This window comes from Belonocnema kinseyi, chromosome 3 (assembly GCF_010883055.1).
Source record: "Belonocnema kinseyi isolate 2016_QV_RU_SX_M_011 chromosome 3, B_treatae_v1, whole genome shotgun sequence".
NCBI classification, from domain to species: domain Eukaryota; kingdom Metazoa; phylum Arthropoda; class Insecta; order Hymenoptera; family Cynipidae; genus Belonocnema; species Belonocnema kinseyi.
The window spans coordinates 79654727-79676252 of record NC_046659.1 but is presented as its reverse complement, the minus strand read 5'-3'; the positions used below and the strand labels follow the sequence as shown (position 1 = coordinate 79676252).

The window sequence follows — 21526 nt, the reverse complement described above, 5'->3', positions numbered from 1 at the left end:
TTTCATTCTGGCCCTAATTTTTAATAATTTCCCTTACTTCACCTTCTTCTCCGCCTCTCCCACCCCAACCTTCCCATATTTTCCTCCCGAAAAGTTGCCCCCACTTTTCCTACATTCCTTTTCTACTTTCCCCTCACTTCTCCTACCCACTCATCACTTCTCCTCACATACCATCCGCTCTTTTTCTCTTACTCTCCGTAGTTTTCTCTTATTTTCGCTCACTTCGCATACTTCTCATCAAATAATTTCACCTCACTTCCCCTTCTTGGAAAAAGTACGATAAACAGACGTATAGACAGACGGACACCCGAGCGAAACAATAAGGATTTCTGCCGGGTGATAAGAAACACTAAAAATTAATGAATAATAGTAAAATATGGTTTCAATTTTATATAAGTTAGAGAAAATATTTAATACGAGAGAAAATTTTAACAAACAACTTCATGGATGTTCAAAAACATACTGTTTCGCCATAAAAACAAAAAAACATAATTATGGAATCTTTCTAAACCGAGAACTTTTATTTATGTTCTTTTCCTAAAATCGGATTTGAATCAGCAAATGAGACTCCAATGTTGAAAAAAAAATCCTATTGAAATTTTTTTTCTCAATCAAAGAAGTTAAAATTATACGCCAAAATTTTTAGGAAAATCAATTTTCAGGCAAAAAGATAGTTACATTTTCAACCAAAGAAATTAATTTTGAATGAAAACTATATAGCTTTAACTATTTAGATTTCTTTTTAACCAAAAAAGACAAATTTTCAACAAAATTGGATTTCATAAGTTCATAAATTTTTGAAAAACTAGTTCTACTTTTAAATAGAAAATATAATTTTCAAGATGAATTTTTAAAAATTAATTTAATATTTCAACAAAAAATGTTTTTATTTCAAACCAAAATCAATTGAATACATAAAAAAGATGAATTTCCCACAAAATAGTTGAATTCTGATTCAAAAAATATTAACTTTCAACCAAACATTTGGGATTTTTGAGCAAAAAAGATGCAATTTCTATCAAAATATATCATCTATTTTTATACAAATTGCATCTTTAAAAAGTAAATTTTTAACAAAATGTTCGCATTTTCGAGAAAATAATAAAATACACCTCAACCACACTTAATCAAAAAATCTCTTACTGTCAGGTTTTCCCTGGCATACCCTGACTTTCTGGATTTCCCTGACTTGTAGCAACCCTAAAATTTGCACTATTTTTGCAATACGTTCTCAAATAATTGACAAAATGCCGCCATCATAAATTCTTTTATAGGTTTTTTTTCTCTTTCTTTGATTCTCAACTAAACAATAAAAAGACGATAAAGTATAACAAGAGATATTCGTGATACGAGTGCGCAAAATAAGCGATTGCCAACGAGTGTGCTACTTGCACCATGAGCCGGAGGCTGAAAGCATGAGTCAGCGGTTAGCCTGCGAGCGAAGCTAGTGTGAAAATAGTGAGAAGCGAGTGCGAAGCAAGTGTGAAGCGAGCGAAAACAACAGACGAGCTATGTTTGCAACAATTGTCCGAGAAAAATATTTAGACGTTTTTTGCACTTTTCCAATAAATTTCCGATCTTTTCTGGTGTTATTTTCATAAACATTTTCGTATTATTTAGAGACATGGAAGTCTTCACTTTCGAGGTGCGTGTTGCAAAAAAGTAGATTTTGCGATAGAAGAAAAATATTCCCGATTTAAATAAAACTCCCAGACTTTCCCAGTAAATAAAATTGCCTGGGGTTTCCTACTTTCTCGGTGCTATTACACCCCGATTATTGTTTTTTTTCAGTATCTACTTTGAAATGAAAGTATTAAAATTAAATTAGTTTGAAAATATGTTTTTGGTGTAAAATTTAGAGCAGAAAGAGCGTAAAAGTTGGTACTGGTTCAAGCTTAGTGATCGTTAAGAGGCTCGTTATGACGAAAAAAATCCAAGAAGATTCTAGCGAAATCCCGATTCCTCTCTTAATTTCGTAAATGCACTCTCTTTGCATGTATACATACGTAAGTCCATGACACCGATAAAAGCGCTTGCCCAATGGCAAAGCGCGGAGAAAGTAGTGAAGTATCGCTAATCGCTACAAATCTCTGTGCGAATCCACAAGGATCATTGACAAGATACATAAAGAATTTTCTTCCGTAGTATCGCGGGAAAAGAAAATCCAAAGCCATTACCTCGTTCGAAAGAGTTTAATGTGGCGGTGTAAAGAATTATCGCATGGCTGCTAAATCAAGATAATTTTTGCATTCAGAGAAACTGTATACATATTAATCCAATTAAAATGTTTTTCTCCAAAGAACCAAATAATGGAAACTTTGTTCTCTATATTCAAATTTTAAAACTAAAATTGATATTTTGGTATGAATTTTTGAAAAATACTAGCAAAATATTGTAGGTGACTTTATACCGTACCTTAGCCGACTTTACACCTACCTTGGCCAACATTATCCAGTAGCCTAAACGACTTTACCCCCTACCCTCACCGACTTTACTCCATAGCTTGGCCGACCTTCTCCTGTACATTAACCGACCTTGACTCGTAACCCCCCAAATTCACTCCGTACCCTAGCCAACTTTGCCCCGTATCCTACCCAATATTACCCCGTACCCTAACTGACTTTAGCATGCACCCTTGCCAATTTTACCTTATACCTCAGTCAACCTCTTCTAGTACCCTACCTAACTTTATCTCGTTCTCAAACCAACTTTACCCTGTAACCTAGCCAAGGGGTAAACCCTTTGCATATATGACTTTATTTTTTACACTAGATGACTTTACTCCGTACCCTAGCCGACCTACGCCGTACCTTGACTGACCTTCTCCGAACCAACTTTACCCCGAACCCTTCGCAACTCAACCCTGTGCTCTAGCCGACTTTACCCCGTACCTTTGCCAATTTGTTTCCCAATGTCATCCAAAGATGCTTTGGAAATTTTTCTTCGAATTATCATGTTATCGCCCTTTAATTTGTTTGAACCTACAAAAATCGTGAATACATGGTGAAAAAAGTTGAAACTCGACGTTTGTCTTCACAATTAGCTATAGAATTCATACGAATAATGACTTTTAAAATATCACCCCCATAAGTCTGTTTTATAGAGTCCCAAAAAACCCAATTGGTGAAAAATTGTGTTTTGCGAGTGTTTAGGGTTAATTAGTATTTTTTTCGCAGTTTTTTAAATACCCACTGTTTCTAATGCATATATTAGAAATTAGATGTTTGCATACACTTTTAAAACCATTTATTATTGTTTTTAGAAATTTTCTCATAGAACAGAGTTAGAAAGTCGTGGTTTCTCCAAGTTTTACTATTTATTTTCAAGTTTTCAGCTTAATTGGGACAATAATCAATTATTTTCAACATTAATAACTGTTCAAGCCATTTAATGTTATTTATAATAATATTCTCTTAAGATAATGCTAGAATGTTGCATTTTTCAAAAAAATGTATGTTTCTCAACTTTTCGCATAGAGTGAGTTAAAATGAATTAAATTTAATAAATACAATTTTTCGAATAATTTATTGTTATTTTCAATCATATTCTCTTTCAATAATGTTAGAAAATTTCTTTTTTATCTTAAATTTTCAACGTTTTGTTCACTTTTCACGTAGAATGAGGCAATAATAAATGCAATTTAACAAACCTCACTGCTTAAAACAATTAATATTTTTTATAACTATCTTCTCTTTTATCAATGCTAGATAGCTGCAGTTTTTTATAAAATGTTTTACTTTTTCCACTTTTAAACACACGATTATGGTCCTTTTCAGTTAATTATTCAGAAAATTTAATTTGTTGGTAATAAAATAAAATTTATTTAAAATTTTTTCAAATGATTTTGAAATCTTATCTTTCTCGAAAACTATGCAAAATATAAATAGCAGTTCATAGTTAAAAATTTCTCAACTTCCTGAAATTTGTGAAAATGTACGCTTACCAAATGTATACATTGTGTCTTTTAAATTTTTTTTTTAATTATCCAAAATCTATTGAAGAGAATTCTATTAAACTGCATTGAAAATTAAATCTCGAAGTTTTTCAACTTAAATGCTGTTTTAGTCACTTTGATAGATTTTTGACATTTGTTTGAAAATTTTTGTTAAAACACACACGATATATATCTGGTAAGTGGAGCATTTTATATATTTCAGGAAGCTGACCAATTTTGAACTATGAACAGCTATTCATACACCAAAAACCCTTCTATTGCTCCGGGTTCGGAGCCAACGATGGTGGGGAAATAACCCGATATACAGCCGCTTGGGCTGAAAACGCTCTTGTTTTTTCACGTCTGTGAGACCACAACACACTCCCCACATCTATTTTTACTCCTATTTATTAAATTATACTACATAAACATCTGGCAAGGATACATTTTAATAGATTTCAGAAAGCTGAAAACTTTTGAACTATGAACTGCTATTCATATTTTGCGTCATTTAAAAAAAAATGAGATTTTTAATTGTTAAAAAAAGAAAAAATCTTTTTCCATAAAAACAAGTAGTACGATTGTTTTCTTTCTTGGCTCAAAATAACCGGAGAGCATCCCCGAAACAAGTACAAAAGAGAAACTGGATGTGCAAGTACTTTTGCATAGGAATTAATCGAGGTTAGCCCTGCACAATTTAAAAATTCCCTGAAATTCTATTAAATCTCTTGAAATTTCTTTGAATCTTGTCAATTAGGATAAAATGTTTCAAATTCTTTGAAATCTGTATTGAAATTTTTTAAACTTTATCTACTTGAAGATCCTACAAAATCGCGTAGCTCTGGTAAAATCCTTATAAATCCCTTAAAGTACTTTGAGACTACTCTAAAAGTTTTGTAACCCTACAATAAAAGTCTTTTAAAAAATACTTTTGAAGCGAGAGCTGTTCCAAATTCAGCAACTCGAAATTTTTCCCAACAAGAATTTGCAAAAAACGTGATTAATATGAAATCTTAATATCTTACTCCAACTTTAGGACTTTTTAATTAAATAAGAATTTAAAATTGCATCATGAAGAATTTAAGTATTGAGATTGATAATGCAGGCACAATTTTTCTTTGATGAAGTCACAAATGTAACAATATCAAATTAAGTAATCATTCTTGGAATATTAATGTTAGATTAAAAATTCCAAAATAAAAATATATTTAAAAAAATTCTTTTTCAAATTTAATTCTAGGATGGTCTGTGGGGTTTGACTTACGAGCATTCAGCAGGAGAAGCCCCAGCGATTTTTAAGGCCTTTGAGGATTTAACAGATACGGTAGATGCTATGCCACCTCCAGATGTAAATCCAGTACCTTCTCATCTTCCTGCACCTGAAAAATTGGAGTGGTTTTTGACTGAGCAAAGTAAAAATGATATCAGAGATGCGATGATATCCTTTGATGCGTAAGTTTCCTATAAAAATAAAAAGTAAAATATAAAACATTTTTGAAGTTGTTTTTGAAAAAAATTGAACACAACATATATATTTTATCGAGTTTTGGGCTTGGATCTTCAAGAAGGATTAAAAAAAGTTGCATTAGTCGCATTGAATTTCGAAATAAGTAAACAAAATTCAATCCAATATTTCAAGATAATGAAAAAAGCCGTATCAAACACTGAAGGACTGAAATATTAACTTTATTTGTGAAGGGAAACAGTTGAATCTTAAAAAAAATTACTTTTGAGAAAAATTATTGAATTTTCAAACAAAAGTGATTAAGCCTTAACCAAAAACAATTAATTTTAACGAAATAGTTGAATTTTCAGTCCAAAAAGATGAATATTTTAGATGGAAATTGAATTTTCAGCATAAAAGGTTGAATTTTTTTCAACAAAACAGTTAAATTATTGACCAAAAAGATAAATTGTCAAAAAAATAATTAAATTTTAACCAAATAGTTGAATATTAAAAAAATAATTAACTTTAAAGGAAAATAGTTCGATTTTCTTATTGGGTTCTATTAAATCAGTTCGCATTTGAGCTAAAATGTAAGAAAAGGGGCAAATTTCTTGTAAATAGGGGGAAAAAGGAATTTGAAATTAATCGTTTTGAAACACTTTGAATTAAAAAATGTCCAACTGTTAAGCATAACAATTTTAACAAATTAAGATTTTGAACACGGATTCATGCAATTAGAAATTCTTCAATTTTAAACATTATTGATTAAAGAAATTTACTTATAAAGCTTTAAAGAGAAACTATTCCATTTTTAATATTCTCAATTAAAATGGTACAACTTTTTTTAGTTTTTAATTTCAATTAAAAAAGTTGCATTGTGATTAAAATTGAAACTAAGTACAGTAAACTTCCGACAAAAACGGAAAACAATCGATTAGTCCCATTTTGCTTCAAAAAGTCGCAAAAGTCGCAAGAAGTCGCATTGTTTTAAAAAAGTCGAAAAAAGTAGAAAAAGTCGCATGATCCGAGCCCTGCGTTTTAAAATCTAAATTGCAAACAAACAAAATCTTAAGAGCACATAACTGGAAAAGTAAACTCGTCGGCTGACTAGATACAACTTTATCTACTTGACTTTTCTCAAGTCAATTTATAATGTTTTAAATACATTACGTTTATGCACGCATTTGTAAAAACCATAGAAAATTAAAATCTGAGAAATAAAATAATTATTTTATCTGTTTAGATTGGTCGAAGATCTGGACATTTGCATCCTCTGGTTCGAAGACTACTCCAAGGAGTTCGTCAAATCTTGCAAAATCAGTCCAGATGCTTACATCCAATTGGCTCTTCAATTAACATATTTCAGGTACTTGAAAAAGTTAACAACAAATTCCTGAAGTAATTTATGAGAAAATAAATAATATATAATTATAATAATCTTCAAATTCATTCATGCTTTTTGTTTATCATCTTATACCTTTCGGTTTCCGCTTAAGTTGTTTCGATTGAATGTAAATTCTGCAGTTTGGATTGAAATATCAAATTCTCATCATTTTAGCTCAACATAATGATCATTTTTATCTAACCTTAGCATCATTTAGAGATTTGATAGATTTTTAGTCACAAATTCAAGTAACTTTAGGTATCTTGAACTTTAAATAATTCCTCAAAATTTTATAATTTTGAAATATTAATTATCATAAATAAAGTTTTTAATTTAAAAAATTTAGAAATAAAAATTATGCAAATTTTTAATTTGACTTTTAAAAATTTGTGATTATAATTCAGAATTTAACTTTTAATTTCAAAAATCATCAAAATTTAGGATTTTTTCTTAATTGTTATATCTTTAAAATTCAAGAGTTTTCAATAGTAACTCTTCAAAATTGTAGATCTTTGAATTATAAATCATTAAAATCAACGAGTTTTTAATTATTATATTTAAGAAATTTCATTAAATTTCATACTTTACATTCGAATCTTTTTTTAACTGGAAGATTTAGAATTGAAAACTTGACATCTTATTTCTAGGATCATAGAAAATTCTTTAAATTTAAGAATTGCTATTCATACATCTTTAAAATTATACAGTTTTCAATTGTAAATTTTAAAGAATTTTAAATTGCAAACAGTGAGAATTGAAGAAATTTCAATTCTGAACATTCAAAATTGAAGTATTAAACAAAATCCAAATTACATACGTTTAAAGTATAAATCTAAAACCGAATTAATTTTTTATTCTATATTTTGAAAATTTAAGAATTTTCAATTTTAACTCTTTAAGATTATAGAACTTTAAATTGTAAATTTTTAAAATTTAAGAGTTTTTAATTTTTACAGTGTATAATTAAAGATTTTTGTAATTTTGATTATTTACTTTTGAGATTTCTTTAATTTTGAGGATTTCGAATCAAAAACTTGACTTTTAGTTTCCAAAATCATCCAAATTTACGATTATTATTTTTGCTTATTTTTGATTTTTGATTATTATATTAACTGTAAATCTTTAAAATGAAGGAGTTATCAATTTGGACAATTTACAATAAAAAAAATAGACAAATTTTAAATTTTATAGTTAAAAATCACGGAAAAAAGATATCGCACAATGATATCGCAAAACCTCTGTATTGAAATAAAGCGCAATATGATAACGTACAAGCAGGTTCCGGAACTTTCTATAAAAAGCTATAGGATATTATAATACACTAACATCGATTGGACACTACTCGAACCCTCGTATATATAATATAATAAAATAATAATATAATTAAAATCTTGCAATGTACGATATAACGATTTTACGCTATCATAATGTGACAATTGCGATATATAGTGCAGGAATTACGGTATATATTGCAATTCTTGCGATATCGTTTTCTCCGTGATCTTTAAATTTAACGATTTACATTCGAAATTTGTTTATTTTGAGGATTTAGAACTAAAAAAATTGCCTTTTGACGTTCGAAATCATCAAAACTTAGGAATTTTTATTTATACATCTTAAAAATTGAACGGTTTTTAACTTTGAAAATGTTCAATTAAAAATTATGTATGCTTTCATTTTCACCATTTAAAAAGCGGTAATTTTTATGATTTACATTTAATTTGAATTTCTTGAAATATTTTCAGGTTACATAGTCATCTGGTTGCAACTTACGAGAGCGCAGGAATCAGGAGATTTGCTTTGGGTCGTGTTGACGTTATCAGATCAGCCAGTCCCGAAGCCTTGGCGTGGGCAAAAGCCATGTGTCAAGGCGATCCGGAAACTTTGGCCGGAAATCAACCCAGCAACTTTCAAGAGGAAAGCTCTAAAAGAGTTCAGTTCACCATTTACAGTGTAACTTGAACCATTTCTTTTTAATGACGTTTTGTTGTGCAGTACTGCACGCTCAAAGGCCCACTTTCTTATCGTGCTTCCATAAATCTTTACAGGGCAAAGAAAGCAGAAATGTAGCCACCCTCTAGCAAAAGAAAATAGAACGAAAAAATATCGCTTTTTTAATACTGAGATCCAGGGTAATTATGGATCAAGGCTATTGAAATTGTGTTTGCGTTATGTTTTTTGTTTTAATTTTTTAATGTATATGGACTTTCGAAAAACAGACTTAACTCGGACGGTGAATTTCTGCAGTTTTCCTCTCTTCTGGCCAAACGTCAAGGCAAATGCGAGTACCTTTAATAAAGTCAGTTGTAGCCGCGGTTTATCCCTGATTGTGATTAAATACATCATACGATTCTAAGCCCACCTTAGAAAACAATTTCACAGGCCACACACAGTGATGTGAAGTAGTCTGGCGGTATATGTACACATGCTAAAGAACTTAAATGATAAACCAGGCTTTTAAAATATAGGCATAGTACAACAAATTTTTAATCGCAAGGCTACGGAACTTAATGGACCAGCTTAAAAATATAATAATAATAATAATAAATAATAGTGGTGTTCCGCGTTGATGTCGCGGTAGGGCTTGAGCTCTCCTCTCATGACTTTGACGGCAATGTTGGAGGTAGCATTGCTACTGACAGGGTTCCTCATGCCAAATAGGCTGATAACGAAGAGGAGAAGGACTAAGTAGAACACCAAAACCCATAAATGAAAAATGGAGAATATATTAAAGATTTTGAAACGCTTGTCGCTTCCCGAGGATCGTCGGGGCGCCCCTGGAGCCACTGCTGGGGGCCACAGCATGCGGGACGGTGGCGGTGGTGAGCTACGAGATGGTCAGGCAGATCTCACTAATCAAACAGCTGGCCAGCAAGAACATCTGCGACAAACGGTAAGCAGTGGAACATCAACTGTGCCTGCTGAGGATACTTTGGCTAGCACTAGCTATTTGCAGCCAACCACCTCGACAGAAATACCGTGGGAGAGCATCAATTGGGATACCACAATGAAAGAGGAATTGGTGCGTCTCTATTATGGAAGTGCGAAGTTTGAAACAAACAAGGAAAAAGGATAAAATTTAAGAACAAAATTTGCTGCAAAGTATCCTAATATACAAAAGATCGCACCAAGAGATCTTATCGCTAAGGTGAAAGACATCAGGACTAATCTACATGTTGCAGAAGACCGAGCAATAGAGATTAAACAACAGGTTGATTTGGCGTGGAAAAACGACGGCAATTAACATCAGTTAGAGAAAGCCGCGACAAACGGTCAAGCAGGAGCAATTGATGTTCTTCCTCAACCTATTGATGATCCAACACCACCACATCCTCCAGAGGTGGATGACCTTATACAACCAGAGGCAGAAGCAAAGGTTCAGCAACCAAAAAAGCGACGAAAATGGACATACCATATGAACAGAGATGTTATGCGCCTTTATTTTTTGGCAAAGAAATGTGGGCAAAGTGTGAGGAGAGAACATCATAGACTCTTCTTACTTAAATACCCAGAGCTAGCCACAAAAATAAATGAGCAGAATCTGGCAGATCCAAAATGCTCAATATCTGTAAACAGACTGCTTTCGGCTGTTGAAATACCTGCTATCAAAATGGAAGTGGAACGGCAGCTTCCGATTGATGAGCTCACCTTGGAAGATGTTGATAACGATGACTTGATTGATGATGAAGGCATAGGTGCAAGGGATAATGAACATCATGCACTGGATCCATTAGAACCACATCCGGATATTACTAAAGATTATGTGGATAGGGAAATCTCAGAAGAACTACAGCACCTGGAAAGGAATTTTGGTTATGCTTTACTAGAGTTCAGATATGTTGAACCAACACTAAGGCATTCTCTGCCCAAAATGAACATCACAAATGATCTTCGTGCACTAATAGCACATCTCGACAGCAAGGTTTTGACGGCCTTGGGCCGGAAAATTAGGCCTGCAAATGCAGTTTTTGCCCCAGCAAGGGATCGAGATCCACCATGGAAGATCAGGTTGGATATGGATGTCAGCGAAGTAAGGTGCAAATTGGGTCGATTAACTCAATATAAAAAAGGAAATGGAACCAGAAAGCTGATGGACCATGTTACTAAAATCATCCACCCTCGGCACATCGAGACAGTAACACCAGCAATATTGGATGAAATTTTAGACTCTCAACGACAGAAACTTGATGTTCTTACTGCCAGACTGCGTCGGTACAAGAAAAGTAATGCACGAAGGCAATAAAACCAAAACTTTCAGACAGATGAAAGAAGGTTCTATCGTGAACTGAGAGTAAAGCCAAATAACCACCAAGGCACAGAAGTCCCTCAATTGGAAGATATGACTAACTACTCGTCGGGTGTTTGGGGAAAAATGAACAGATGCAATTTGGACACTGCATGGTTCAAACTGGAGGAAGCAAGGGCAAGCAATAGCCCAGAGATGCATCTGACAAACATCACAGCTTTGGATGTTTCAGTTGTCTTGAAGAGGGCAAGTAATTGGAAAGCTCCAGGTTCGGACATGGTGCACAACTTCTGGTACAAGTACCCGACGAGTGTGCATCTTACGTTGGCAAGGTATTTTCAGAAGATCATGGAACACCCAAATTTGATGCCAGGTCTTATGCTCCAAGGTACTACGTATATGATACCAAAAAAGCAGACGCTCAAAATCCATCTGACTTTCGACCGATAGCCTGTCTTCCAACAATTTATAAATGTCTTACGGCTATCACTGCAGATAAGGTATATTCTCATTGCGACGAGAATGACATTCTTACAGAAGAACAAAAAGGATATTGTAAAAACTCACGTGGCTGTAAAGATCTAGTCACTATAGACGCTGTTGCCATGACTCAAGCTCGTAAGCATCAAAGGAACTTACAACATGGCATACATTGACTATAAGCAAGCGTTTCCTTCCGTTCCGCATGACTATTTGCTTGAAGTTTTAAAACTTTACAAAATCTGTCCACGTATTATTGACTTTCTAAGCCATGCGATGAGGCTCTGGGGTACAAGAATCAAGTATTTTGATCATAGACAACCAAGGATAACTAGATCAATACACTTTACGACGGGTATATTTCAAGGAGACTCCTTCAGCGCACTATGGTTCTGTTTAGCATTGAATCCATTGAGCAAAACACTAAATAGCATGTCTCATGGGTTCAGAATTCATGATAATGAGAATGGTCATCAAGGGACCCATCGTCTTTACATGGATGACCTGAAGCTGTACGCTAGTTCAGGCCCGAAACTGCAGCAAGTGATCGATGTCACAAAGCAGTTTTCCAATTATATCCACATGGAGTTCGGACTAGATAAATACAGAACAGTGCATTTAATCAAAGGGGAATTAGGGACCGGAGAGTTAGAGAACGAGTTCGAAAATGACATCGAGGCAATGGCTGCAGGCGAATCATATAAATATCTGGGTATTCTTGAATCTAATGGTATTCAACATGCGATAGTTAAGACAAGCCTAATGACTGACTTCACTACGAGACTCAGATTAATTATGAAGAGTTTTCTCAACTCTGCAAACAAAATCAGGGCGATCAACACATATGCCATCCCTGCCCTCACGTACTCCTTCGGGCTCATAAAATGGTCTAACATCGACCTTGACAAGTTAAACAGAATTGTTCGCGTAGAAATGACGAAGCACCGAATGCACCACAGAAATTCAGCGATTGAAGGGGTAGTTCCACCACAACATTTAGGGGGTAGGGGCGTTGTAGATGTCAAAAAACGGTGTCACAAGTTATACAGTTACGAGACTATTTTAACAGCAAACGAAATGTTGCGCTTTACAGAACCATCTGTCAAGCGGATCTTGAATACACGCCCTTAAATTTGTCCTCAGATAGGGCCTTAAATATCAGGGCAGAAACCATAGAGGAATTAGAAATACAATGGAGGCAGAAAGCCATCCATGGCGAGCACCCCAATACGTTAGATCAAAGTGAAGTGGATAGTGAGGCATCTAAATATTTGGCTAAGAAAGGGTGTTCTGTATCCAGAGACGGAAGGATTCGTCATTACAATACAGGACAAGGTTGTCAGCACCAAGAATCATCGCAAACACGTGTTACATCAAGACGTGGTTGACCGGTGCCGATTATGTGGAGATACCAAGAAATCCATGGAGCACATTATTGATGGTTGTCGCGTAATGGCTCAGAGAGAATATACGCACAGACATAATGATGTAGCGGGCATTATACATCAACAACTTGCCCCAAACCTAGGACTCTTAAAAGAATGGGTGCTCTTCTATAGATACATTCCAATGTCCGTTTTAGAAAGCGAAGATTACATCTTATATTGGGATGTTACTATTCAAACGGATCATTACATCCGGGCCAATCAACCTGACATCGTAATGCGAGAAAAAAAAGGTGGAAGAGTCTACATCATCGACATTGCTTGTCCGCTTAACTAAAATTTGCAGTCAACCTATACAACCAAGATCCACAAGTATAGAGAGTTAAGGCATGAAGTAAAGACCATATGGAGGAATGTAAATCATGCATCCATTCATCCCATTGTGATTTCGGCTACAGGCAATGTGCGCGCAAGATGCACTGAACATCTTGAACATTTAGGAGTCAGTAGGGTGTTGACAGCAGCTCAGAAGGCGGTTTTATTAAACACCTGTCGCATTGTAAGAAACTTTCTTGATCATCAGGAAGCGAGCGACTAAAAACCCGTGGAGTGGCAGATGGTAGCTTTAAGAAAGCATCCAGAGGTGACTGTTGTCACCTCCAACGCTCGTGGCCGCTCGTAATTGTATTAAATTATTTGAATTAACTTATAACATTCTAATCTGATCAGTCACTTGACTTAGTCTGTGGCTATGATATATAACCGGGTTTACCCCAATAAACTTTAATAAAAACACATAATAATAGTAATAATAATAATAATAATCTCAGTTGGTTAGACACTCGGACTTTACCTTAGAGGTCCGGAGTTCGATCCCTGAGCCGGTACCTCTAGACATTTTTCAATGTACGTTTACTGAGGTTCTGGTGGTTCGGAACCCACCTTAAGCTGTAGGTCCTCCCATCGTGTACTTGACTCCAACCCAGTCCGTCAATGATGGGGTAAAAACTAGGCTTTGTCCAATATGTCTGATCAGACTGCGCTCATCAGATCACTTGATTGCATTACAAAAATGCGTCCGTGACTGATGATATATACTGGGACAGCCCAGTGCAAAATGATCAAATCAAAATCCAACTCAAACCAAAAAAAAATGTATTCGACATATTGGGCAGTATAAGCCTGTGACAACATTTCAACACAGAAATGTTTTTTATTTAATAATACTGTATTATAATAATACTGTATTATAATAATACTGTATTATAATAATACTGTACTCTAACAGATTGTGTGCACTTTTATAATCATTAAATAAGGAAAACATTCCGTTGTTATTGAAATATATAGACTTACAGTAGCTAGCTTTTCGTCTGGTATCGAGAAAATGAATATCCCTTAATATGGTATATGCACTCGGAGGACAAACTTGTGTTTTTCTTCGACTTTCATGTATTTCAATTAATTACCACCCACAATAAAGACACCTGTAAATTATTACATTAATATTCAACACTTCAAATTTGAATTAATTCATTTTGAAAGATTCTAATTAGAGGGCATATTATTTCCAAAGTTTTTAGAATCATTTAACTTTAAAGGTCCCTAATTTGTAAATATTCATATAGACCTCATTTTTTTAGTGAAGAATAATCTGTCCAATGACTTTAAATGTCACTTGATACTATATGATAGATACTTGTTAATAGTATATTTTTACTTTCTTTTAAATTTCTATAAATTCTATTTAAAATTATAGTTTTGAATGCGTCATACTAGAAGAATTTAATTTTTAAGGCCTTGAAGCTCGAGTTTTTTGGCTTCAAAAGCTTAAATTCGAAAATATTTGGATTCAAATTTCGTAATTTTTGTTGGTTTCCAATGTCCAATTTCACAATGTTGTACTTTAAAATTCAAATATAAAAATATTTCAGGACAATTTCACTATTAAACAGTTAAAATTTTTAAATTTTAGACTTAAATCTTTTAAATTGTTTGGTTTTAATTTTAGTCAGTTCTAAATTTAATAACTTTAGATTGAAATATTCTAAATTTTTTGTTTTCAATTTTAAACATATAAAGTTCCCTACGTTTTTAATTCTTCGAAATTATCGAATATAAAATATAAGGACTTGATAGTTGCATAATGCTTCGTTTAAAGGAATTGTGATTAAACAATTATGAAATACATTACTGCGGAATTAATTCATACCAATAAAAAATTTTTAAAATAATTTCTCAAATTCAAGCCTTAAAGATGAGATTATTTTGAAACTTTGTATAGAAAATCGAATTATTTCTTAATTGAAAATTACCAAAAATATTGAACAAGCAATTCAACATCAATTCAATATCAATAAAATTCACATCATTCAATTTAAACTTTTGAATCATATATAGCAGTTTTATTTTGTATGATTTTTTAAATCTTTAATGAACAAAGCATTATCTTAAGATTTTATTGGAAAATATAAAGAATGTTTTATAATAATAAATGAGGTATTATAAATTATTGGACTTAAAATGAAAAAGTACTCAGTAATTGAATAATTCCTTCAATTTTAAATGGTTACAATTCAAGAGTTCTAAATTTTTATGTTATGCGCTAAATTTTCAATTTCTTCCTTTCTTAAGTTGTAATTTTGCAATTAGAATTGAATTGGTTGAATTTTGAAAAGTGTAATAAACAATTTAAAACTTTTTGATTTTTAAACAATTTAAATTGACTTAAAATAAAATCTTTTCAAAATTCGTTCAGTATAAAAGTTTTTTTTTAGAATAATTCAATTATAAAGATTTTAAATAAAAATTGTTTTCATTTTGAGTTGTAAAAATGGCGGTGAATTTATTTTTGGATCTAAGAAAAAAATGTTCATTAATTTTCTATTATATTATAACGTTTGTCAATTGTACTGTTTGATAGAAAAAAAAATTAAATGTGAAGTAATTTAATTTCAGAATTCTCCAATACAAAATAAGATTGTTGAATTTTCAACGCTACGAATTAGAATTATACAATTTCAACTCTCTCCTAATGAAATTTTCCAATTTTCAAAATTTAAACCCGGAATTTTTTTATCTTAATAGCTTCTGGTTTACAATTTTTCAATTTAAAATACTTTAAAATTAAAATAATTCAATTTCAAACGCTTTTATTTAGAAATGATATAAGATGAATTCCTTTTCATGATATTCAAAATAGTGTCTTATTTCAAAATTTTACCTCATCTGAAATTCTTTCATTTGCAAAGTTTTTCATTTAAATTCGTTGAATGTATTTGTTTTCAAAACCTTTCAATTCGAAATTACTCATTATTTTTTCAAACAATTCTAAAACCTGATATTTAAAAATTAGCCAATTAATGGATTTTTACCTTGTTTATATTTTTAATGTTATTAAACAAAAAGCCAGAGACGTGAAGGCGTTCTTCGCGTTCGTGTAATTACTACTAGTTTTGTTTATAAAATATTTAGAAAGTCTTATTATACAAACAAAAAATTATAAAATTATAGATCGCTGATCCATATTTGTCCCACACATTTCTAAATAATTTTCCCCTGGAAAGATTTCAGTTTTACGCCTCTTTATAGGTTATAGTTCTTAATATATTTATTGTACATTTTCGATTTGTAGTTTTATGTCGTAGAATAGATTTTTATTTTATGAAGCATATTTATAATCCTTAATATTTAATTAAATTTTATTTTTACCTACACCCATCAATATTTTTTCATGTACCCATTTATTTCAGTGTTTTTGATTATTGTTATTTATTCTAAGAACAAATTATCATGTGTCTATTTATTTATGTTAAGTCTTGGCTCATTGTTAATTAATCTTAGTACAAATTGTACTTTTTAAATGATTTATTATAAGCCTTAAAACTGTGATACTGAAAAAAGTATTAGAACAAAGTTGAGTGATATTTACTAAGAGACAAACATTCCTGACCAGAAGAAATATTTATAAAAAGCCAATAAAATTATGTTTTTTAGAAAAAAGTTTCAAATAAATAGACGGCATTTGTTATACAATAGTTTCCGTTTAAGATTGCACAATTTTAAATCGAAAGTCGTTAACATTTTTTTAATTTAAAAATTAAACCATTTGGAGGTAATCTTTTTAATTTTAAATCCTTTAAAATTTTTCAAGTGAATTTTACCATTTATAAAGCGATTCCTTCAAAATTCAAATTTGAAACGTATAAAATTTTAATTATTAGCCATAAAAATTAAACAATTTTTTAAATCCAAATCAGGTCTCTGGAAACAAAAAGTTTGTTATGCCTTTAAAAATTAAAATGATATTATCATTCATGTTTTATAAAAGAGAAAACATTCTTTTAAATAAAAAGATTTAAAACTAAAAAAAATTATTTTAACCATAGTTTTTATAATTAAACTTTTTCTTACTGTCGCTTCTTACCAATTTTTAACAAATGATTGAATTTTAATAAAGCATTGCTTTTTTAATGGGGAAACAAGGAAATAATCTCTAATTATAGTTATTTAATAAGCAATTTTTTTTTTGCTTTTTTTAACGACTTCAGCCATACAAAAAATTAAATTTTAAAATTGGAAACAATAGAGTTGTAGAAAATGTATACCCGTAAAAAAGCCTCTCACTTATTGAAATTCAACCATTTTTCAAAAATTCGTCACGAAATTGGCCACGAAAAAGAAATATTTAATTTTTTCTGACTAGGCGGTGCAATATTCCACTTTAGTAAGAGAGAAATAGCCCGAAGTTAAAAACAGGGGTGCTCAAACCATGTATGAAATGTAGCGGTTTCTACCACAACTGGGGGAGGCTGGGTGGATGGGGTGTGGGTTTTAGTGAGATGGACTGGAAAATGTAGATTGTACTGAAAATAATACTAAACAATTCATGATTTTAAGTAAAAATAAAGAAAAAGCATTTTTTATAAGAAAATAGCCAGTCGCTACCCCGGTTTCGGAGGGAGTGTGCGCCCCTGGTTAAAAGAATTAAAATTATTCAAAATATTTAATTTTTCGACCTTTGAGCGAATTTATATTCAATACATGTAGATTTAAAAAATACATTTCTTAAATTCTGCAAAAATTCAAAATAAGTTAACTTTTAATTAATTATAAAAAATACTGCATCAGTTTGTGGAATGTGTAAGTTCAAACTATTTAATTTATTTAAGACTATACTTCCACAAGTTTTTAAATATTTATCTTATTAATGATTTAAGGCCAATCTATCAAATTTGTTTAATTATTCATTAATTAATAACTTTCCTACAACCCACGTTGGCGCTGAACCAAATTCAATTAGAAGGTACTTGCATATGGTATATTCTGGTAGATTATGCAAGTTTTCAGGCCCAATATAAAATTACCGCCTGAGCCCTTTTTGAAAAAAATCAAGTTACGCTTTAGAAAATTGTGAGATGTAAAATGTACAAAAAGTGAATGGTAAAAGTTGCTTCAAAATTACTTTTTTTCATTTTATTTAATTTTGTAATTTGGTATCCTCTAAAATATGATAAAAATCATCATTTAAATAATTTTTTATAAATCAAGCTCGTATTAACTTCTTATTTGCCGAAATTAAATTTCCAGATTTAAGTTATATAGCTTTAAGCGATGTACATTAAAAATTTAAAAAGTAACTTTGAAGCAACGATTACCATGAATTTGTATAAAAATTCTACATCTTATAATTTTTTAAATAATAAAATGGTATTTTTTCATAAAAAGGGTTCAAGCGATAATTTTTTATTTAATCTGAAAACTTTCACGGGGTTCCATGTGAGATCGTAATAGCCGGAAGGTGTTTTGTTCAATTCTCGCTGCCTGCAATTAAACATTTTTTTCCATTTATTTAAATTTTTATAAATATAATTTCCTTCAATAATCTTGAACGATCGTAAAAATAAAAAATGGTTAATTCCGTTTTACTGAAAAACTTTATTTTTTAAACTTCATCATATTTTTTGCAAAAAAATCTATTTTCTATTAATGTTGTTAATTTTTTCATAATGTTTTCGAATTAAATTTAAAAGTAGAAGTATGACGTATGGGCGAGGTTTTTTTTAAAGAAAAATTGTTCTTTTAATCAGAACTTTCAAACAGGACACTGACTCGTCTAAGAAATATCACTGTTCTGTTTGAAAATTCTTATACAAAATAATTTTTTTAATCTCGTTCACACTTAATACTTCTGTTTAAGAATAAAATTGGTTAAAATTATGAAAAAATTAATATTATTTATAGAAAATAAAGTTGTTTGTAAAAAGAATGATAAAGGATTAAAAAGTTATTATATAAATAGAAGAGCAGGCAGCGAGAATCGAACTCGCAACCTTACAGTTATGAAGACGAGTGCTACTTTTTGAGCTACCGGCCGTTTGGAAGTGTTTTTCGTCAAAATCAATATGGCATGAGACAAATATTTCAAAGTAGATTTTCTCGAAAACAACGGTAAAGCACATATTACTGCTTTAGCAAATTAATTCTCAAGCAATGATCTTTCATTCAAAAAATTAAAACTTTAATTAGCAATTGGCGATATCCCGTTATCAGTTCAACCATAAACCACTTCTTTAACAGTCTACTTTTTTAAAAATATTTTAATATGTAGTTTACCACATAGTTTTAGAATCGTTAGTAGCATCAGGTTCCGTCATACGTCAAACCAAACATAAATTATTCACGGGGTCCTGTTTGATTACGTCCAGAGTCCCTGGATTTGCGTCGAAGGCTACAAACGAAACCGTGCACAATTCCAGTCTCCAGTGTATTTAGTTTTAGGAAAAACTTTCTCTTTGCACAGAGTGTGTTGCAATTTAAAGGAGAACAGGGGAAAAACGGCAAGAGATGATTGGCAACCCTCGAAAAGGCAATCAATTAGGTTGGCTCACCTCGTTGTCCATTTCTTGATCGAGTGTTTACAAAATCCTCGAAAAAGAAGTGCATACAGTCGCTTCCGGCTACTGTTGAACACCCCAGAGAATTCTTGTTTGTTTTCTTCTTCCATCCCCATCGTTTTTCTGATTCTGAAGCTTCTCTCAGAGATCGTTGCTTTCTCAATTACCGACTTGTTATTTCAGCCGCTCCGTTCTCCTTCAGTTTACTTCTCGTTTCATTCCAAAAGAATAACTCCATCAAACGTTTACATTCAGCAAATTCTCTCTCTGAATTGTTTTTACATAGAAAATATCAGTATTTTTAAAGAAGGAGAATTTTCAATACGTAATTTTAAATTTCTCTGACTATCCGTTTTGGATTTTTGAAAATAAATGGCTGAAGTTATATCAGGGAACGTCCATTAATTACGCATTTAAAGATCATTTTTATACTTTTAGACCCCCTCCCGCCAATTGTAAGGATTTTTATGTCCCTTTCCCCTTCTTAAGTAAGGTTTTTTACTCCTTATATCAAAAGTATATCAATTATTTTACCGTAAACGAGACTTCAAGTAATTTCGAAATAAGGGAAACCTTACTTATTTCAAGGACAGAGAAACGTAAAGACCTGTGTATTTCAACGCTGAAGGGGCCCCGCACCTCTATCGCGAGTTGTCGAGTGATTTTTGATTTTGATACTCGCCCTCATTAATAATCATTTTTCCTAGCTTCCCTTATTTCCCCTCATTCTTCCTATTTCCCCTTCCTCATTTTCCTTATTCCTCTACTTTCCCCTCATTTCCCTTTACTTTCCCTCACAACAGTTCTCCTCACTTTACCTTCTCCCTCGCCGCTAATAACCCTTCACTTTCCCAACTTGTCCAAAGCTCACTTCCTGACCCATCCCCCTTCTCCCTCACCGCTAATAACCCCTCCATTCCCCAACTTTCCCAAAGCTCACATCCTGACTAATTATTTCCTGTCATTTCACCTACTTTCCATCCACCATTTCCCCTCACTTCTCCTACTCTCCTTCCCTAACCTCCCCTACTTTTCCTCTCCTAATTTTTCTTCAATTCTCATTTTCCCTACTTGCTTTCGACTTAATTCCCTCACTTCCACAACTTCCCCAAACCTTACTTCTTCAACCATCGCTTCCTCTCATTTCCCCTACGCCATCCCCCATTTATCTGCACCAACACTTCTCCTACTTTTTCTCACTTAATTTCTCCTCACTTTTTCTTTTATCATTTCCCCTTACTTTTACTACTTCCTTTCCAATCATTTTCCCTTCAATTGCCCTCCTTAAAGAGAAATACAATACAATGAGTAGAATCGTATAAAAAGTAATTTCAACAGCTAAAACAGGTGTTAATAAGTATATTTTTTTTAAATAATTAGAAATAGCAAACTTATCTAAAAGGGTTTTTGACTCTCCCCTCCCGTTGAGTACGGATTCGTATTACCCTAAAGCTTCGTAAATCTGCAAATATGCGAACAACAGCCCACTTAAATTAATTCAAAAGAAAAAATAAAGTTTTAAGAATAAAACTTTTTCTTTCGCAGGAGCAAAAAATTAAGGAATTATTTGATGTGGCTGTAAAACGACAAGTGCAAGAGATGACGGATAACATAACTGGTCACGGAATAGATAATCATTTAATGGGTCTTCGGTATGCTGCCACGGAGGCTGGAGAAGAAATTCCAGACATCTTCACAGATGAAGCTTTTAAACGTGTTAATCATTTCGCCCTTTCAACGTCACAGGTGGGTTC

General features: G+C 32.1%; 1 protein-coding gene across 1 annotated transcript in view; it reads left to right on the top strand.

The window, feature by feature from the left end:
- LOC117168844 (choline O-acetyltransferase) overlaps nucleotides 1-21526 on the top strand; it is a 224602-nt gene that overhangs the window by 199964 nt on the left and 3112 nt on the right. The window contains exons 7-10 of the mRNA XM_033354700.1: nucleotides 5175-5386; nucleotides 6625-6747; nucleotides 8511-8697; nucleotides 21318-21518. Coding sequence (XP_033210591.1) covers nucleotides 5175-5386; nucleotides 6625-6747; nucleotides 8511-8697; nucleotides 21318-21518 — 723 coding nt within the window. The remainder of the gene's footprint in view (nucleotides 1-5174; nucleotides 5387-6624; nucleotides 6748-8510; nucleotides 8698-21317; nucleotides 21519-21526) is intronic.